This window comes from Mauremys reevesii, linkage group 8 (genome assembly GCF_016161935.1).
Source record: "Mauremys reevesii isolate NIE-2019 linkage group 8, ASM1616193v1, whole genome shotgun sequence".
NCBI lineage: Eukaryota > Metazoa > Chordata > Testudines > Geoemydidae > Mauremys > Mauremys reevesii.
In genome coordinates this window covers 93,920,649-93,935,246 of record NC_052630.1, presented here as the reverse complement: position 1 = coordinate 93,935,246, position 14,598 = coordinate 93,920,649, and the positions used below count along the sequence as shown (strand labels likewise).

Here is a 14,598-nt window from a genome sequence, read left to right as displayed (position 1 = left end):
CACCAGTGCTCCAGGCAGGGAGCAGGGAGCGGCCGGGGGGTGGGGGGGAGGCAGTGTTGGATAGAAGGCAGGGGAGTTTGGGGTGGTGGTCAGGGGGCAGGGTGTGAATAGGGGTCAGGGCGGTCAGAGGGTGGGGAACGGGGGGTTTGCATGGGGGTAGGGGTTCTGGGGGAGCAGTCAGGAAGGAGAGGAGGCTTGGATGGGACAGCGGGGGGCAGCCAGGGGCAGGAGTTCCGGGGCGGTCAGGGAGAAGGGGTGGTTGGATGGGGGAGCGGGCCCGGGGGGAGGGGGACAGTCAGGAATGAGAGGAGGGGTTGATTGGGGTTCCAGGGGTGGTCATGGGACAGGGAGGGCGGGGGTGGGGTGAATGGGGTAGGGGCCCTGGGAGGGCTGTCAGGGAACAGGGGGGTTGGATGGGGCAGGAGTCCCAGGGGGGCATCAGGTGAGAAGCAGGGGAGGGGCTGGATACGGGGCAGGGGCCGGACCACGCCTGGCTGTTTGGGGAGGCACAGCCTCCCCAACCGGCCCTCCATACAATTTCGGAAACCTGATGCGGCCCTCAGGCCAAAAAGTTTGCCCGCCCCTGCCTTAGTTCCTACTTTTCGACATCGGGATTTTAAAATAAGATTCTAGGTAACAAAACGAGGGTCAAGAAGTGTAATAATATGAAATAACTTGTCCCTGTAATGCTTTGGGCCAAGGTCAGCACAATGGCAACCTACGGGTTTTATGTTGGAGATGGAGTTTCGTATTAAGGACCATCTCATGTGTCCAAGATGTGACCTAGTTCCATTCTGGGAAATGAGAGTGGAGAGTGCTGACTGCTGTGTACACAGGCAGGCCTTACCGTATTTTGCTTGAAAGCAAAATCTTAGCTATTACGGCAGCTATTAACCTGGTTTCCATGCAAGAGCAACACATGACATACCAGCTGTCAGTGGATGAGAGCAAGAGAAGTATCCATTTAATTAGCAACAAACCAGCCTGCTAGTAAAATCTAAGCAACTGGAGCCTTTGCCATGAAAATAATACATGTGCAAAAACATATTTTTTGTTAGAAATACTGATACAATAGATTAGAATAAGTAAATAGAATAGATCCTTACAGCGACCTCTCTTATAGCTGGTAAATTGACTATTTCACTTGCTGGAATAGGATATATCCAGGGAACCTTCAAGCATTGATGAAAATATGGTCAAAATGCTTGAGCAAACTCATGACACAATATTTTAAAAGAATAAAAGATGAAGACATTGGGTTCAAGATTTCATCAGTCTTACACACCAAATGTATTCATTATGTAAATGATGCCATCTGCTATGTCCCAATCTAGTACAAGCTATGAGTTCATTAAAAAGTAACATTGCAAAACTTCATTTCCTGAAAGGAAGTGTCCTTTTAGAGTTATTCTTTTCCAGTAAGTAGGAAGGTGGTGTATAACAATAGGACTATCTCTAAACCTTCTAGAGCCAAAGTAAAACCCATTTTTAAGAAACATATGTTGCTCTGTAATCTATTCTGTTCCACCGAAGACTGGAATCAACCCTATTGGACTTAATTTTATGCACTGAGTAGTCCCATTGATTTCAATAGAAACTGATACTACTCAATGCATAAAGTTAACAATGTGCATAAAGTTTTGTAGAATCAGGGACTAAGTGCTGAATGATGTTGCCGGTACATAAACAACAGTCATGTCATGTCTCGATTTGAAATTGGGAACTTAGATTTGTTTGTAATAGGTCTCTATGCCCCTTTCAATCTCACTAAAAGACCACTGTGTGTCATGCAGAATAATTTACCAGCACTTGCTCAGATCAGCCTGGTCCTCAGAAAATGGTTTTTTTGTCACTGACACAAATGATCAAATTTTAGTACATAGGCAAGATTAAAAATAGGGACTGCAGCCCCACATTATGTAAGCAGTTCAGTGAAGTCAGCTAACATCAACTAGGGACAATGCTGAAACTACCAAACTCTTTCATTCATGACCTCAAACACAGAAAAAAAGATACAGAAGGAATGAGCACCAAAATAGAAGCAGAGATATCAACAAGAAAGTAAATAAAAAGCCAGAAATAGAAAAGCATAGATATGAGCATTGACAAGCCACTGGCGGGGGGTGGGGGGGTAGAGAAGCAGACAGAAAGAGGGGAAGGAACAGAAGGGAAGGCTACAGTCAGAAGGCGGGAGGGAAATAGAATGCTGAAATATGGCACAGGTGTAAATATTTTATAATTGCTCCCAGATGGATCTCTTAACACTTGGTTGGATCAGGCCATGCTTCATTCAGCTGATCCATGCTGATCATTTCCTGAAAAAGTTAATAATTTATTTTGCTGCTGTATCTGCCACAGGCCAAAAAGGTACAAGCACAAAGATGTATTTGGAGCATTCTGGGTGCAAGCAGCCTTTTATTTAGTAAGATTCCTATGTGTGAGCCAGATTATTCCCCTTTACCTCTCTCCATGCAGGGAACAGAAATCTGGCACATGTGTCTTAGGGGCATAGAGGGATGAGGAGAATTTTAGCTCTGTGACATTACCTACTCCTTTCCCCAACACTGCAGAAGCCCCTAAATGAGTGACCGATGGGAATTGGGCAGAGGATAAATGTTTCATCTGCTACATTTATCCTTCCCAATTTGCAAGGAATGCCCATGAAAGGTAATGGTAACTCAGTCTGTCCACCATCCCTCCTATTCCAATTTCACAAACCACCTCTACTCCCATTCACAATCACATACAACAGTGGTGGGCTGCACGCGGCCCATCAGTGTAATCTGCTGGCGGGCCGCCAGACAATTTGTTTACATTTGCACGCCCGCCCGCAGCTCCCAGCGCCGCGGTTCGCCGTTCCCAGCTAATGGGAGCTGCGGGAAGCGGCGCAAGCCCGTGGGCCGCAGGCTGCCCACCACTGCTGTAGGATGTCTGGTAAAAGACTGGTAATTATTTCCTGGCCCCAATCAAATGACAGATTTAGCCACACCAGAATAATTACATGTTTGTCTTCAGTGGCGGAATGAGTCTGTAGAAAGAAAGAAAGAAAGAATTCAGCTATGCAGAACAGCCGTCATCTGATTATAAAAACTTCAAAGTAGGTCAAATTTGGGGCCAAAACAGGTGGACATTGCCTTTGTAATGGTGACAACATCAAGCTTCCAATTTAGGCAGAGCTTGATTCAAAGGGAAGTTGGATTTTATCTGCCAGGACAACTTTAGACAATATATGGAAGACCAGAAGGGACAATGTTGTCTAGTGGTTAAAGCAGGTATTGAGAATCATGATTCCTAAGCTACTCACAACTCTACCAATGATTCACTACTTGCATTTAGGTAAATCAACTAGTTAATCTCTAGCATGGGCATCCATGACATCTACCTCACATGATGTTGTAAGGCTTAATTAATATTTGTAGTGTGGCTTTCAGTCCTTGGAAAAATGTCAGAGAAGTGCATAGCATTGTAATTAACATCAGCCAAGTTACCAGATGTGACAGCAAGGCTGTGAAATAGATCATTTTTCATCTAGTTTTTAAACCTTTTCAAATACATTCCGGATGGGAAGGGGAGGAGTGGGCTGTAAATTACATAACTGGCCACCAAGTGTCACTGTTTGGCTTTTACATTTTCTGTTTCTACATGAATGTACAGAAGAATTCATTATATCTACAGTCCTGTATATATGATATTAGCTATCCTAAACAGAATAAACACATTCTTCAAATTTTAAAAAAGACTTGTTTGTATACCAGCCTGATTTCGGGCAAGTCGTCACTATCTGAATATGTAGGGGGTTTTTTTCCGTGTGCAACCAACAGGTAAAATATGAACTAAAAAATGAACTGTTGTATAACTGGCTCAGTTATGTAATTCCTTTGAAGTTCAGAAGATTTACTAGTCAAAACTAATGTCAAGAGCAGCAATGCAGGCTGTTTTACTAGATAAAAAGTTAAACATCCACAAAGAGCTTGATCTTGCATCCTTACACAGACAAGAATCCCACTGAAATCAGTGATGTTTGCTGGTCATAGAATATTAGGGTTGGAAGAGACCTCAAGAGGTCATCTAGTCCAATCCCTTGCTCAAAGCTCAAAGTGTTAAAACAGACTTGCACCCTGCAATGAAAGAAAAAATACAGATTAAGGGAGTCAAGCAAAGAATATTTTTTAAAATAACTAAGTGCATATAGCTAGAAATATCTAGTTTGTTTTAAAGCTGACTTTAAAAGTGGTATCAGTAGAAGTTAGACATCACAAGGTTAAATCACAGCAACTGCTGACAGTGCCAAACTACTTTTCTCCCTATCTGGAATGTTAAAGTAGGTCAAGGTGCCTATAACCATGACTGGCACAAAAACGTAATCTGCTGATATACTATCACATGAGCTGCACCTGCACCACATGAAGAGGTTACTAGCAATGTCTATGGCCAAGGAAAAATGGGATTTATCTTTTCTCTTGGCGATTAGAGTACTTTCTTTACCATCATCACTTCTGTCCCACTGCCCTATTCCTTCGCGAACTACATCCTGCTAGTATTGCTGGCTCCCTAATTCATACATGGGGAACAGCCATTGGGATGATAAAACATAGCTGCATAGTTTGCCAGGCAGAGGGAAACCATTTGAATTTGTAATTTTGTCTCTCGTTTCTACCTGCCAAATTCACATCATACGTGCAGAGTGCCTAATAATCCTGAAGGAGAGACTGTGAGCTAATGGGGGTTCAGGGGTAAAGGACTGACAATCCTCTACAGCCCTGTCTCCCATACAGCTTTTTGACTCTGTTCTAGTCCCATGTGCCTCAGGCAGTCTCCCCTTATAAAGTACAGTCCTTAACAGCTTTCCATTATAGCCCTCACCTATCACAGTTAATCAACTAATTGCCTGACTTTCAGGCATTTCCTCAGCCTCAACTTTAGCAGGGGAATTGGTGCTTTGCTGTTTCTGATTAACCCCAACCTTCCACGCTCTCTGCTATGCCACACAGCTCTCTACAGGGCTGCCTTTTGTACTCATGGGAACAGCCGACCTGCAGAAAGACCCATATGCAGCACAGTCCCAAGGACGGAGAAGACAACACAAGGAGGCAGTAGAGGCATCAGGCCTGGTCGGCTGGAGAAAGCAGGTATACCAGGGGCTAACCTCAGCAAAGTGAGAGGTAAAATCTGGAAGCTGGCGGGAGAGGTGGGTGGAAGGAAAGTTTTAGTAAGAGCAAAAGTGGTTAAGAAAAAACAGATACAAGCACATTACACTTATTGCAAGGGAAAATGAATGGAGGTAGAATGACAGAGAAGAAAAGAGAGTGGTGAGCATATAGAAAGGGGGATGAGGAGAAATTAGCTAAAAGACTGAAACTACTTATAAAGGAGAACAAATCTTAAAAGAGATAAAGGAAAAATACTTAAAACAAGGACTGTGACAGAGGAGGATAAGGAACAAAATAAATATAAGGGAAAAACAGAATCACAGAAGGAACAAATCTATAATCTGCAAGAGAAGGGAAGACCGGAACTAAAGAAAAATAAACAAAGACATTGAAAAGCTAAGCATTTTAGAAAAAATACTGAAGAAAAATGTATGTATAAAATGGAAGAGGAGGAAAAAATCAACAAAATCAGAGAGATTAAGCTGTTTCAACATTTTTAAATATTACTTTTACTGGTAATCATTTTCAGTATAGTTCATGAAAGGCAAAATCATTTTATGTACATTGAAAAAGTGTTAAAGTGCTGTGTCTCATGATTTGCACATTTCACCTCCTCCCCCCTCCTAACAGCAACCCCCCCATACTTGCTCCCCTTCTCCCCACCTACACACTGTGACACTGTGGTTGGGTACAATGTTAAGAGGTGTAATTTCCAGCTTTCCTTCTATGCCAGGGTGGGCAAACTACAGCCCAGGGGCTGCATCCGGCCCTTCAGACATTTTAATCCGGCCCTCGAGGGTCCAGGGCTTGTCCCGCTCTGGCACTCCAGTTAGGGAGCAGGGTTGGGGGCTTGCCCCGCTCTGCACATACCGTGGCTCCACGCGGCTCCCGGAAGAAGCAGCTTGTCCCCACTTCGGCTCCTAAACGTAGGGGCAGCAAAGAGCTTTGCATGCTGTCCCCACCCCAAGCGCTGCCCCTGCAGCTCCCATTGGCCAGGAAACATGGCCAATGGGAGCTGCAGGGGCAGCACCTGTGGATGAGGCGGCATGCAGAGCTCCCTGGCCAAACCTCCGCATTGGAGCCAGAGGGGGGACATGCTGTTGCTTCTGGGAGCTGCTTGATGTAAGCACCGCCCAGAGCCTGCATCCCTGACCCCCTTTCATGTCCCAACCCTCTGCCCCAGCCCTGATCCCCCTCCTGCCCTCCAAACCCCTTGGTCCCAGCCCGGAGCACCCTCCTGCATCCCAAACCCTCATCCCACCCCCACCCCAGAGCCCACATCCCCAGCCAGAGCCCTCCCCCCCACACCCCAACCCTCTGCCCCATCCCGGAGCCCTCTCCCGCACACTGAGCTCCTCATTTCTGGACCCACCACAGAGCCAGCACCTCCAGCCAGAGCCTGCCACCCCCCCGCACTCCAAAGCCCTATTTCATGAGCATTGATGGCCCACCATACAATTTCCATACCAGATGTGGCTCTCAGGCCAAAAAGTTTGCCCACCCCTGCTCTATGCTCTAGTACAGGGGTTCTCAAACTTTATTGCACTGCGACCCACTGCTGACAACAAAAATTACTGCATGACCCCAGGAGGGGGGACTGAACCCTGAACCTGCCCAAGCCCCACTGCCTCGGGTGAGGGCACCAAAGCCCAAGGGATTCAGCCCCAGGCAGGTGGCCTATAACCTGAGCCCCAACACCCGGGGCTGAAGCCCTTAGGCTTTGGCCCTGGGCTTCAGCTTTGGCCCCAGACAGTGGGGCTTGGGCTTTGGCTTCAGCCCCTGGGCCCCAGCAAGTCTAAGCCAGCCCTGGCGACCCCGTTAAAATGGGGTTGCGACCCACTTTGGGGTCCTGACCTCCAGTTTGAGAACCATGCTCTAGTACTTCTTCCCCCTTTCCAGGATTGATCAGATCAAATTTAAACTTTTCCTCACCTTCAAAGCCCTACATGACTAGGTTCCTTTCTACATAACGGATCTTGTCTCATCACATTATTCCCCCGCCTCCTCTGCTCCACCAGCGAGGCCCCATTCATCTTCTACCACAAGCCCTTGTGTGCCTTTCTTCATGCTGCCTTACTGTGCAAAGAAAGCCCTTTCTAGTCTGATCTGACAAGCTACTGCCCTCCCCTCATTGAAAAGTAGCTCTTGGAAACTCCCTTCTTTTGCAATGCCTCCCTTAAGTGAGTTAATTATTTTAACTGTTTTATTTGTATATTTTTTTAAATTATCAAAGTGCCCTAAACTGAGTAATCTTGTAATTATATTGTGGTAACCCTCTTCCTTTCCTGTCCCATTCCCTGCCTACAGTCTGGCCTCCTCAGTTATTGCTTCAAGGATAGTTTAAAATGTAAGTTATTTGGGACAAGGACTATGTCTTTTTTTATAAAGTGCATGACATGCCTCTGTGTTCTGTAAAGTAATAATAATAGCAATCACTGATGCCCCTCTTTTGCCCCCAGAAGGGTAATTACCAGGTACCAAACACTACTGGGAACTCCAAAACTATGAACCATGTCAACTAATTAAAAATTAATATCTTAAACCCAGCACAATCTGGAGTCAGGCCAGGACATGGGACAGAAACAGTTTTATTGGTTCTGCTGGGTGATTTCCTGCTGTCAGTGCAAGGAAGGCAGACGTCCATGCTCATCCGCCTGGACCTCTCTGCAGCAGTCACCACTGTTGACCACAGCCGTGAGAGATGACAGAGATCCCAGGGAATGCGCTAAAGTGTTTGGAGGGAAACACCAAAAGAGTAGCGTGTGTGTGGAGTCCCGCAAGAATCTATTCTCTGTCCAGTCCTATTCAATATTCACATGCAGCCAATAGGTGAACTAGTCAGAATGAGCAATATGCAGATGACCAGGGACAGCTGCTGGTGAGCCTGATGCCTGCCCCAGTGTGCAGGGCTGGGGGCAGTACAGCCACGCTGGAGGAGCTGCCCAGGTTGGGCGCTGGCTTCTGCGAGCAGCAGCCTGACATGCTGCTGCTTTCGCCACTGCGGTTCCTGGTCCAGTCGCTGACCATGGCGCTGCTGGTCTCGCTCATTGTCATGACAGCCCTGCAACTCTGGAGATATCTGCTTTATATCTGTGGATATCCACATCCGCATACATATTTAATGTTTAATGAAGACTCATACTATCCTGTCCTATTGCTTGTACTAAACGTCTATTTTTAGCACACTAGCTTGATCAGTCCTATTGTGGATTTGTCTGTTTGAACTAGAAATTACACCTTCAGCTCTAGAACAGGCATACCCTCTGTTTTATCCTGGCAGTCAATGACCTGTCCTTGATTATAGATGCTTTCATCACCCTCCCATCTGGACTACAGCAATGCAATATACCTGGGCATGAAGCCATTAACCCTTAGGAAACTTGAACTAGTACTGCTGCAGCACATCTCCTCAGCAACACACACTACAGTGAGCACAACAGATCTGTCCTTCCCTCTCTAGATTGGCTTCCTACAGAATATAGAGTAAAGTTCAAGGTCTCGGTCCTTATCTTAAAGGTGCTCAATGGACCAGGTCTCGCATATCTAATTGATGGCCTAAAGCGCTAAGATTAGGACTGTGGTTGACACCTCCACTCTATAGGTACAATGGAACATTCTATCGTAAGTGTAAAGCTTGTCTAGGCAGGAGATAAAGCTTTCTCAGGGATCATGCATAGACTGCTGAATGAACTTCCATCACAAACATCACCTACAAGTGCAAGGCACTCTTCTTCAACCTTGCCTTCTCTAATATAAACACACAGAAGCTTGTACATCTTAAAAAGTTACAAAAACAAAACACTACACTACACACAATTCTCCCCTGACTGCAGATGAAAGAAAAAACAAACCATATGTCACAGCTGTTAGTCACGTCATTTAGGGTATGTCTAAACTGCATAAAAAAACAGCGAGTCTCAGAGCCTAGGCCAATTGACTCAGGCTCACAGGGCTCGCCCTACTGGGCTACAAATAGCAGTGTGGACAGTCCCACTCAGGGTGAAGCCCAGGCTCTGAGATTCTCCTCCCTTGCTGGGTTTTAGAGCCAAGGCTCCAGCCTGAGCGGGAATGGCTACACTGCTAACCCATAGCACAAGCCTGAGTCAGTTAACCCAAGCTCTGAGACTTGCTACCGCGGGGTGGGAGGTTGGAGTGTAGCTGTACCTGTAAAGCGCTATTGGAAGGCACTCAGATACTGTGATGATGAGGGCACTATAAGAACCTATGTGTAATACAACAGAACCAACTGACATAATTAAATGATAAAAATCAAACAGTATTAGAGATTGTGGGAGATGGCAATGTCTATATTCCTATGGAAAAAAATCATAGCTAAGGTCATGGGGAGTGAATACATCCTCCTTATACCTGTTCATTGAAATGAAAAAAAATCAATAGCTCCTAAATTTTATATATCCAAGTGTTCACAAAAAGTATGTAGTCTGTCTATCCCAGGTTGTTTTGAAATCTGTATGGGCAGTTATTATACAGCTCTCTGTGGTGACATAGCTGGTTGCACCAGCTATTACCATGTGGAGAGGAGTCTTGAGTTCACGAGTAGAAATTCAATTCTTCTCCTCTCCAAACTCTGTCAGAGAACATTCTCTGTGGGCAAAGAGAGAGTGAACAGATTGTGTCACCCTTGAGACCCTACAAACTGACAGTCTTTGGAGTAGCATTAACAGCAGCCGCTGAAGAAGATAGGGTATCTGTGCTCTGGGCTATACAGTGATGCTGAGTACTTGATTATAGACATTAAAGAAAGTAAGAGATAAAAATGACAATCCAGAATGGAAAAGAGATGAGAGCTCTATAACTATCCTCAGACCTCCCTGCACTGTTTGGGGGAAATAAGAAGCAATATTAGACTTAACTAGAGTAATTTGTCTATATTTTACTCCAAGTATGGAATTTTTCCAACAATACTTAACAAGCAAATTTTGTATTACATTTTGAGAAAATCTTCTATTTGCTGCTAAAACAATTATACCAACTCAACAAAACCTTAACTATTGTTGTACCACTAAGACATAATATCCAGTCTTTAGTCTGTTATGTCCGGATCCAAAGGAGCGAGTCATGCCTTCAATTAACTAAAAATATTTTCATTAGAACAAGAAACATCAACAGAAAAAATTAATCAAGTTACCACAACATGAGATTTCCTTGTGGCAGGCTACTATCTATTTTATTCCTTGCTGCAACCAAGTTACAACGGGCAAAGCTTTTGCACTGTACCACCCAGACTGTACCACACCCTAAAGGTGTTGTGTCCTGATAGTAACATCACTCATTCTTAAAAATTCCAACCATCTCAGCCTGACTCAGCTTTTAATTAAGTATATCCCAATTTTCTGTTCACAGTATAGTGGAAGGCAGTGTGGTCCAGTGGATAAGATACAGAAGTGGTTCCTATTTCCTTGTTCTGCCACTTACTTGCTGCATGACCCTTAGACAAGTCATTTTGGACAGTTGTAAAGTTCGACATCTGTTTTTCAGTTGTCCCACTTGAGACACTTATGACCTCATTTTCAGAGATGCTGAGTATACTCAGCTCCCACTGACATCAACTGGAATTGTAGGAACCTTAGCACTTCTGAAAATCATGTCCAACAGTCTCCAAGTTGGCGCCCAAAACCAGTGGCCACTTTTAGAGAATGCGGGCCTTGGCCTCCCTGTGCCTCCCTATCCCAACCTGTAATTTGGGAATAATGTTCGATGAACCTTTACAGAGAGATGAGATGGGTAAAGATGGACCAACTTGTGTTGTTGAGAGAGACAAGCTTTTGAGCTACACAGAGCTCTTCCTCAGGTCTGGAAAAAGTATTCAGAGTGTCACAGCTAAGGTCAAAAATAAATGATCATAACTAGTTACCACATATTCTAAGGGATCATTCAAGACAAAGCATGGGCGACCAAGCAACTGCTTCCACCCGCAACAGACTGGTGACCATACAGAGTGGTACTGGGCCAGGTTGTAACAATTATTACTATAAAAAGGAGTACTTGTGGCACCTTAGAGACTAACAAATTTATTTAGGCATAAGCTTTCGTGGGCTACAGCCCACTTCATCGGATGCTGTATTTTCCACTGCATGCAGCCGATGAAGTGGGTTTTAGCCCACAAATGCTTATGCTCAAATAAATGTGTTAGTCTTTAAGGTGCCAACTCCTGTTCTTTTTGCAGATACAGACTAACACAGCTGCTACTCTGAAACCAATTATTGCTATAGTTAATGCTGGGAAACAGTTTTGTGCGGGGGCAGCGGCAGAGCGGGTGGCGATGGGAGGGCGAAGCAGTGTCGGCTGAGGGCATGTGGATGAGGTGGCAGAGGCGGTAGTGGCTAGTGGCTCCGAGGGGCCTGGTGTTGGTGAAGACGTGGAAGGGCCTGTGTGCACAGGGTGGTGGCGATGACAAGTTGGAGGCGCAGGGGCGGCTGATGGGCTGGGGGCCCCGACGCTGGGGCTGTCGTGGTGATGGCGGCTAGTAGGAGGTGCTGACGGGACTGGGGCCAGCGGCTGCTGGTGGCGGGTGATTGGTGGCTGTGACAGTGGCCGAGGGGCTGGATGGCGGTTGAGGAGATGAGGGGGCTGCGCGCAGGGGGACTGGGCTGTGGTGGAGGTGGGGGGCTGGGGTTGGCTGAGGGGAGCAGGGCTGGACAGTGGCTACAGCAGGGGGCCGGGGTGGTGCGCGCGCTGTGTGTGTGTGGGGGGGTGTTTTACATAACGGAAAACATCCCGCTCAGACTCGCCGCTCACCCGCTCTTACAGCCCCAGCCAGCAGCTCTCCCAGCCTCCTTTGCGCGGCCCCGATCAACGCTCGCTCCCCGGCCGAACCTTCCCCGCCTCTGGGTTCCCTGATTGGCGCAAACGCGTGGTGGGCGAGGCGCTTGGCTGCCGCTCCGCCTTCCCTTCCAGTGATTGGAGGACTCCCGTGTCACTCAAGGCCCAGGGCTGTGGGCGGGAGTGACTGTGTGACGGTGGCGCTGTATCGCGCGGGAGGAGGTGTTGTCACGTAATCTGCGCATTGTTTTGGGCGTAAGTGAGGTTAGTGGATTGAGCTGGTTACGTAGCGCTCCTGAGAGAGGAGCCGGCCAGCGCTCGGAGGAGCAGGCCGACACCGCCGCCATGGAGGCGAAGCCCAGCGAGCTGCTGCTCTGCGACAGCCTCATGCTCTGGGTGAGTACGCGCGGGGCGGGGCGGCCTGACCCCTCTCGGGGCGGGGGCTCTGTCCTGTCAGCGCGCTGCCCGGTATAAGCGATCCCCGTAACCTCCCCCTGCGCCCCGCATAACGTGCCCCTTGTTACAGTCACCAGCCTGTGCACCTGCCCCGTGTGTTCATCCCCCTGCCCGGTGAACACCGCGTCCCGGTTAGTGGCCCTGGACCGCGGTCCCCGCGCTGTATCAATGCCCCCCCCCCCGCCGCCCCCCCACACGCGCCCGCACCTTGCTATAATTCCGTGCCCGTGGCGTTCGCTACCTTAGCAGCGTGGCTTCTCTCTGTCACGAGTGGGTCTTTTCCCCTTTCCTCTCCTCAGGGGGTTTGCAGGAGGGTGTCTTTTTAAAATGCCCCCTTTATTATATCTCTCCCTCCTATGCAGTGCCCCCTTCCCCTCACCCCTGTGTAATATCCTCTCAGCTTGCATAGCTTACACGCCCTATATAATGCATCCACGCCACCTACACAAACAACCGGTTGAGTTCTTCCTTATGTCGATGTGTTTTTTGTAATGTGACAGAAGCTGGGAATACCAGGACAGAGCTAGTTCTGGATTCGTTTTTAGACCTGGTTAGTGTCGCCATCATCATTCAATATTGTGTTAGTTTCACACTGCTATTTTTAAATCCACACAGAGTAAGATTGTCCTTTACCTGCATTCTGGAAGCATTAAACTCTTCTCTCATGTTTTAACCCACTTTGAGGTTTGGTTTAATTCCAGACCCTCTTGATCTGCGGCATGCAGAATCTTGTATTTGCTTTTTGGGGGGGGTGTTTCCTTTCCACCTCTTACAACCGCAGACCACAGTCCAGCTTATGAGGGTGTGATCCAAGAGGCTGACCTGCTCTGAGTGTCTCTTTCACAAGGAGAATGACACCTTCATTCTCAGGTTCACTTTAAAGCAATCTCTTGCCCTCTGATGAAAGGCTATGCAGTTCTGTGTTTGATTAAAAGTTGATATCTATGGCTGCTTCTAAAATAAAGTCCAATAGGAGGAAGTTTTTGTTTAAAAAATGGAGATTGTAAATGTACCTCTTAAACATATAAACATTTTGCACCCCAGATGAGGAGAGACACTTTTTAAAATTAATTCTCCTTCTCTCCCTTTAATCTACTCCTCTCTTTTAAGTTTCTCTCCACAGCTAAATGTGACTTCCATCAAGTCTGCCCTATCATTTAAGTTGTCAGAGATCTGCAACAATCTTGTCTAAAATGCCAATGGTTTTGTGCGTGCCATTAAAAAACAAACAACAACAAAAAACCTCTTTGGCCACTGTCTTGAAATAATATCTGTGCAGAGTCATGTTAATTTTTAAAAAATAGTAATTTATACTTTATAATGTGTGCGTGTGAGAGAGAGAATATTTTTAATTTTCTCTAACTATTCAGTGGAAAGAAATAGGGATCAGACTTGATGTGTTCTTTTACCAGCTTCTTGATTATGGTAAAAGACTGCAGACCTCTGAATTATGCATCAGTAAGAATCATGGTTTACAGGAGTGTTTTTGTGCCCTTTTAATATGCAAAGGGAAAATACTGCTAATGCTTACACCTCTGACCTAATAACCAAGGCTGTAAGAGATTGGGAAGGGAAATCTTAGAATCATAGACTTGTAGGACTGGAAAGGACCTTGAGAGGTCATCTACTCCAGTCCTGTGCACTCATGGCAGGACTAAGTATTATCTAGACCATTCCTGACAGGTGTTTGTCTAACCTGCTCTTAAAATTCTCCAATGATGGAGATTCCACAACCTCCCTAGGCAATTTATTCCAGTGCTTAAACACCCTGACAGGAAGTTTTCCTAATGTACAATCTAAACTGCCCTTGCCATAATTTAAGCCCATTGATTCTTGTCCTATCCTCAAAGGTTAAGGAGAACAAGTTTTCTCCCTTCTCCTTGTAACAAACTTTTATGTACTTGAAAACTGTTGTCATGTCCCCTCTGTCTTCTCTTCTCCAGACTAAACAAACCCAATTTTTTCAGTCTTCCCTCATAGGTCATATTTTCTAGACCTTTAATCATTTTTGTTGCTCTTTTCTGGACTTTCTCCAATTTGTCCACATCTTTCCTAAAATGTGGCACCCAGAATTGGACATAATACTCCAGTTGAGGCCTAATCAGCGTGGCGTAGAGCGAAAGAATTACGTCTCCTGTCTTGCTTATAACACTCCTGTTAATACATCCTAGAATGATGTTTGGTTTTTTTGCAACAATATTACACTGTT

At 46.1% G+C, this 14,598-nt stretch overlaps 2 protein-coding genes across 7 annotated transcripts in view; one reads left to right on the top strand and one right to left on the bottom strand.

Moving 5' to 3' along the window:
• Positions 1-12,121, bottom strand: part of LOC120371054 (E3 ubiquitin-protein ligase RNF170-like) — a 32,125-nt gene extending 20,004 nt beyond the window's left edge. Inside the window, exon 1 of one of the 2 annotated variants that reach the window (XM_039486509.1) lies at positions 11,910-12,121. The gene's annotated coding sequence lies outside the window, so the exon portion shown is untranslated. Of the gene's footprint in view, positions 1-3,989; positions 4,016-11,909 lie in introns of those variants that run through there. The other variant, XM_039486511.1, reaches the window with a different exon arrangement.
• The window catches only part of HOOK1 (hook microtubule tethering protein 1), a 75,254-nt gene that overhangs the window by 15,859 nt on the left and 44,797 nt on the right, over positions 1-14,598 (top strand). For 2 of the 5 annotated variants that reach the window (XR_005584122.1, XM_039486498.1), the window contains exon 1: positions 5,004-5,129. The exons of 1 other annotated variant lie outside the window; for it this stretch is intronic. Coding sequence is in view for 2 of the 4 variants with exons in the window: in XM_039486498.1 (XP_039342432.1) it covers positions 5,019-5,129 (111 nt within the window). In the remaining 2 variants the exon portion in view is untranslated. Of the gene's footprint in view, positions 1-5,003; positions 5,130-12,135; positions 12,330-12,889; positions 12,940-14,598 lie in introns of those variants that run through there. 2 more of the 5 variants (XM_039486501.1, XM_039486499.1) reach the window with 2 other exon arrangements.